The sequence below is a fragment of the Primulina tabacum genome, chromosome 13, assembly GCF_025594145.1.
Source record: "Primulina tabacum isolate GXHZ01 chromosome 13, ASM2559414v2, whole genome shotgun sequence".
In the NCBI taxonomy this organism is placed as follows: domain Eukaryota; kingdom Viridiplantae; phylum Streptophyta; class Magnoliopsida; order Lamiales; family Gesneriaceae; genus Primulina; species Primulina tabacum.
Window position 1 is genome coordinate 30,623,067 of NC_134562.1, and position 6,048 is coordinate 30,629,114.

The 6,048-nt window shown below is 34.7% G+C and overlaps 1 protein-coding gene across 1 annotated transcript; it reads left to right on the forward strand.

The window, feature by feature from the left end:
• The first annotated feature begins 3,778 nt into the window (after nt 1-3,778).
• LOC142522547 (uncharacterized) lies at nt 3,779-5,526 on the forward strand. Its single transcript, XM_075625995.1, has 3 exons — nt 3,779-3,983; nt 4,186-4,838; nt 5,197-5,526. The coding sequence occupies exons 2-3, from the start codon at nt 4,242-4,244 to the stop codon at nt 5,398-5,400; spliced, it is 801 nt and encodes a 266-aa protein (XP_075482110.1). The 5' UTR covers nt 3,779-3,983; nt 4,186-4,241; the 3' UTR covers nt 5,401-5,526.
• The last annotated feature ends 522 nt before the right edge of the window (nt 5,527-6,048 follow it).

Here is a 6,048-nt window from a genome sequence, read left to right on the forward strand (position 1 = left end):
ACCAGCCCCAAAACTGAAGTTGCTCCTCTTCTTCTAGCAATTCTTCCTCGCTCTTATCTGAGATGAGTTCGGTGGGTGAGTGTTATGATTGTCACTCAGTAAGCGGGGACGGGAATAACTCCCAGTTTTCGAAATCGTTTTCATACAGAAACAGTAATACGAATAATATACAGAAATTCTTATTTTCATAACAGAAATCAGTATTCAGTATTCAGAAATCAGTAATCAGTATTCAGTAATCAGAAATCAGAAGTTTAACAAGTAAGCACTGAGCACGTTCGTGAATTTCATGGCTAAACTGATATCAGTCCCCTATATGTTCTCTCCTCTAAGGGGTGAGGCCGGTAATCAGTAATCAGTAATCAGTAGTGTTCAGAATATATATTCCTACCATTAGTTCACTAAGTTTCAGTACTTCAAAATCAGATATCAGAAATCAAGAATATACTTTGCTTTAAAACAGAAATCATAAAACGGGTTTCAAGATATTTATACATAAGCCCACTTACAGTAATTTGCTGGAGAGTTTCGGTTAAAGTCTGGAAATAGGCTTGCTCTCGCTACTGGTTTCTACTGCCCGAAAATAAGCACTCTCTTATCTCAAATATTTCAAGTGATAACTCAAGATTTGTGTAACACCAATTCAGAGGTTTGAGGGTGTTATATATTGGCAAAATTCTGACTGTTAGCTTCCCAATTAATTACCATAATATGCCATTAACAATCTTTATTCCGTGTTAAATGCTTCAGTTACAAGTCATTGGCTGAATTAGTAACTGTCTGCTGGAATTTCGTGCTGCTGCTGCTAGATTTTATCTGTTGTCTGCTGCTGGATTTTATCTGTTGTTTGCTGCTGGATTCTAATCTGCTGAAAAAATACCAGCTTCTGAAATATTAGCTTCTGCTGGAATTTTGCATTGCTGCTGGAATGCTGGAAATTCGGGTTCTCACAGTGATTGTATTTTAACATTTTTATCTATTATTCGATAAAAATATTTTTAATAAAAAAACCATTTTCATATTCATTATATATGGCTCCTTTTGAATTTGAGCTTCTCTGTCATCGACATTGTTTTTAGTCTTGTAACTTTTTTTTTGTTTTTTATAATTTATTTTGCAATTATAATTTTTATTAACATAAATAAAGGAAAAATTTGACAACATATAACATATGATGCAATCCGGGTGAACGGAGTCGGGGCAATCCATCGGATCTAATTTGTGTTTTGTTTAAGTAAATGAGCGAGTAGATAAATCTATGAGCTATAGCTTCCAGTGTGACCTGCAGACAAGGAGATGAAGTCGTGAATGGGCGCCGGAAGGGTGTCCGGCGTGGCCACTCCAATGCTTAAATCAGCAGGTGAAGATAATAACCAGTGTAGCTTTTTGAGAAATAAAGACTACTCGTGTAAATATGTGTGTTAACATGTGTGAGGGTGAATTCTTCAGAAAATCAGAGAGAGGTTTAAATGAGGAGTATACCTGTTATTTATAGGAGAAAATGTGGCATGTATCTTGTTTTCAGTGCTTACATGCCACTTGATCATTCTAGATGTTGACTTCATGTCACGCCACCCTTACTCTTCCATCATGCCACATCAATAGGATTCTGTCAGGTACGCTTCTCGAGACAAGATCTCATCTTATGAATCACTCGAGTGCGGTACTGTTATCGAGGTAGCCCGGATAGAAATCATCCGGGAATTGCCATGATAGCCCGGACTTCTGATTGTCCGGGGAATATAGCCCGGGTTCGCACCGTGCCCGGCTCCAGAAAAATTCAATCTGCAGATTGACCCTGATTTGAGAATCCATTTAACATTCCGGGTCATCAATGACCCAGGCTCTTATGAGATATCAACATCAAAATAATAACAAAACAAAACAAACACACTCTCTCTAATAATTAGAAGATTAGATGATGATGTACATTAAAATTAATTGTTATTAGAAGATTAGATGATGATGTACATTAAAATTAATTGTTATTAGAAGATTAGACGATGATGTACATTAAAATTAATTGTTGATTGTTCGAAAACTTGACAAATAATATTCAGATAAAGAGAAATAAATGGAATATTTATTGAGAAATATTTTAAAGTGTTTGATCCGCAAGTTGAGTGAAAATTCAATAATACTTCAAAAGTTAAATTCCATATACATTGATTGGATTGATATGATAATCAATGGGGTGTATTTATTCTATACTTTCAAAGATTTTTAATGATTTTTTTTAAATAATGGACTTTTGTGGAGTTGATGGATTTTTATTGACTTTTATGGAATCTCATAGAATTGTAAAACAAATTTCATACTCTTATAGACTTTTTTTCAAGATTTTTGTAGACTTTTGTAAATTTTTTCATAGAATTATGTGAATTTTGTAGTTTATAATTGTGATTTATTTTTTATTAATTTTTTTAAAATAATTATTGGACATAGATAACCTCTTCAATTTTAAATTATTATTTTTATTTATGAAAGTAAAAGAATTTTACTCACTTAAAAGTTAAATCAATTTAATTTGTGAAAAACGACAAATGAATTATCCAATTTATTGAAATCAAAATTTCAATTCTTTATGTCAATTCAACATATTAATGAATAATATTTTTATAAGTTCATAATAAAATTTTATTAAAAGAACACTCAAAAAAATTGAGCTTCATTATCTAGTTCAATTTGAAATTCATCAAATTAACACTTCTTTCAAAAAAAATTGTGTAATATAGCACATGCCAATACAAGCCCTGTTAGGGGTGGAAAAAATTACCGAATTTTCGGTATACCGAGATTACCGTAACAAAAAAATATTGAATTTATTGAATTTTAAATATACCGAAGATTTCGGTACGGTACGGTAACAATACCGAATTTTTCGGTACGGTAACGATATCCAATTTGAAAATTTTGGTATATACCGAAATACCGGGAAAATATACAAAAATTTTAAAATATATAATATTTTAAAACAATAAATTATAATTTTTTTTAAAATGTAAGGCTTTTTTGGTTCGGTATACCGAAAATTTTGGTACAGTATCGGTATGAATTTGCTTATATAATAATTTAAGATATAGATTAACAAAATTAAAGAAAATAATTAAAAATAAAAATGTTATATAATAATTAATAAAAAATTAAATTTTAATTATGTTTTTAAAAAGTATAAATAAAAGGAAAAATATAGATGAGAAAAGAGTGAAAGTTTGTATTGAATTTGGGAGAGATCTCAATTAAATGTACATCCAAATCTTTAGGTTGAATCAAAGACTTTTGTTGACATTTTATTGTTGTACCTTAGGCTATAATTCTTGTACTTAATAAAATTCCTTAGATTTATTAAAAGTCTATTGACATTTTGAATACCTATAGACTTTTGTAGAGTTTTTAAAAGTCTAGTTTGAATACCACATGACTTTTTAAAATTCTACAAAAGTTTACATTGAATATCACTAAACTTTTATGGAGTATATAAAAGTCTAGTTTGAATACTTCTAGACTTTTAAACTCCCTAAAAGTTATTAAAAGTCTATAACCAATACACCCCAAGTATTTAACAAGATAGAATGAAAGATGGAGTATTCGTTCCATCGAACGAAATAAAGGAGCCCACGAGTCCTGAAAATTATCTATCCTGATGAAGAAAAATCTGTGAACAACCTTTACAGGTGCGAGCTCTCCATAGTTTCGCACGAATTTTAAAATTAAAAAAAAATCTTTGAATAATGGATATTATAAGGAGAAGGCCCGAGAAAGCCGACAGTAAATTTACATTAGTCCAAATTCGAGATGATCCACGTCTCCATCGCTACACATGGTCTTTTCACTGTGCTCCACGTGCAGCGTTTCTCTCCGGTGCTTTGCTCTTTATTTGGATCTACTCCGATCTTTGGGACTGATCTGTTTTCCATCTTGTATCGCGGCCCGCTTCATTTTCTTGGAATTTGATTTTTCTCCTGCTACGTAGTACCATCTGTGTGAGATTTGTGTTCTTCAAATCTTGTTTGTTTTCATCTATGTTTCACAATGTGATCTGTTTTGGTTATAGAGTTTACAAGATTGTATCTTGAGAGTTCTGATTCTCGTGGCTTCTTTGCTTTTCTTTCAGTCCTTTCTAATACCTCATTTCTTGCTAGTTTGTAGAATCTGAATCTGCTTTACATTTTGTTTCTTGCATAGGTTTGCTACCCGGATTTTTGTTGGAAGAATTCAAAACTACACTTAGGTGGTTGAACATGTCAGGCGTGTCAATGGGCGTGCCGCCGCAATCTGATCACCTTGATCAGACTGCGGACTCGACGAAACCTGCCCAACGCCAGCCGCACCCGCCGGCGCTGGGACACGTGATGGGATCTCTTCGAGTAATCGAATTGCAATTAGTAGCTTTCATCATGGTCTTTTCCATTAGCGGGCTAGTGCCGCTCACTGACCTTGTTTTCCCCGCATTGATCTCGGTATACATCCTCGTGATTTCGCGGGTGGCGTTTCCCACGCTCGGCAGTTCGAAATCCCCCGAGCTGTTTCGAGAGAGTAGGCTCTTTAGATTGTATGTGATTCTTGGCACCACTGTTGGGCTGTTCTTGCCTTTGGCGTATGTTTTGGGCGGATTCGCGAGAGGGGACGATCACGCCGTGCGGTCCGCGACTCCGCATCTGTTCTTGCTGTCGTTTCAGATACTCACCGAGAATGTAATAAGTGGGCTGTCCCTGTTTTCGGCGCCCGTGAGAGCCCTGGTTCCGTTGCTTTACACGGCCAGGAGGGTTGTCGTGATCATCGATTGGGTGAATGATGTGTGGATCAACAAAACCTTGCCGGCGGCTGCCGAATTTCAGGTGATCGGTTGAAGCTTGACTATCTTAAGTCATATTTTATTTAAATTCTCGTAAATTTAAGCACCTGTCACGTTTGTTGAAAGGATGATGAACTATAGGTCAAGTCGATCGAACTTAGGATGAACGTGTATCACAAACATATCTTCTTGGAAGTATATATTTACAGGATCTTTGCCAATTCTAACACCAACCTGTGTTAGGAGTCAATTGAACATCTGGAATGAATCAATATCGAGTTACCAACCGAATGTCCTTAGAAAGAATGGAGCGAGGTCATGATTGAACATGATCAAATAGTTAAACCAATTCGACTCGGTAATTGGCTAATGCATTTCGCCTTGTTGGCGTTTGTCTTCAGGATGTTGCTTGGTTTTGGTTTGGGAGGGTGTTGGCAGTGGTTAACTTGGGGTATTTTTCAATGAATTTGCTGTGCTTTCTGATTCCGGTGTTCCTTCCGAGGGCGTTCGAGAAGTATTTCAAGGAGAGGGACGAATTACATGCGAAGATGGCCGAAGACAAGCGTTATCCTCAGCAATCAGATAGCAGCAAGAAGGCCGAGTAGAAACAGTTCCTTTTGAAGCTTGCACTATGGACTCTACTTGGTTGGTGTAAATAAACAGTAATGAATTGTAATTTTCAGATTTTTGATTGACATCTCTTATCACTTATCACTAATTTTATGTGCGTTACTGCCGCGGGCGGAGCCAGAAATATGGCTCCGCTCGGGCTAGAATTTTAATATCTAAAATATTTTAATATTTGAAATTGATCTATCGGGCTAATATCATATTATTTCAAAATTATAGAAAATTTACATATAAATTTTTTTTAAAAAAATTGGGCCACCCGGGCTTTAGCTAAGTAGCTCCGCCCCGGGTTACTGCGTATAAATTGAGTAGATAAGAGCTTGTATCACGAATCTTTATCTGTGAAACGGGTCAAACTTATCGATATTCACAATAAAAGGTGATATTTTTAGCATAAAAAATAATATTTTTTCATGGATGATCCAAATAATATATTTGTCTCATAAAATACGATCCATGAGATCATCTCACTTAAATTCTTGCGATATAAATTAGCCTTCTCCTTTTTTAGTAATTTTTGTCTACGCTTAAAAATTTTAGCCCTGAAAATTCTAATTTTCTACGCTTAAACTAGGATTTCTTTTGCTTACACACTTGCGAAATATATATAAATGTATATGTTG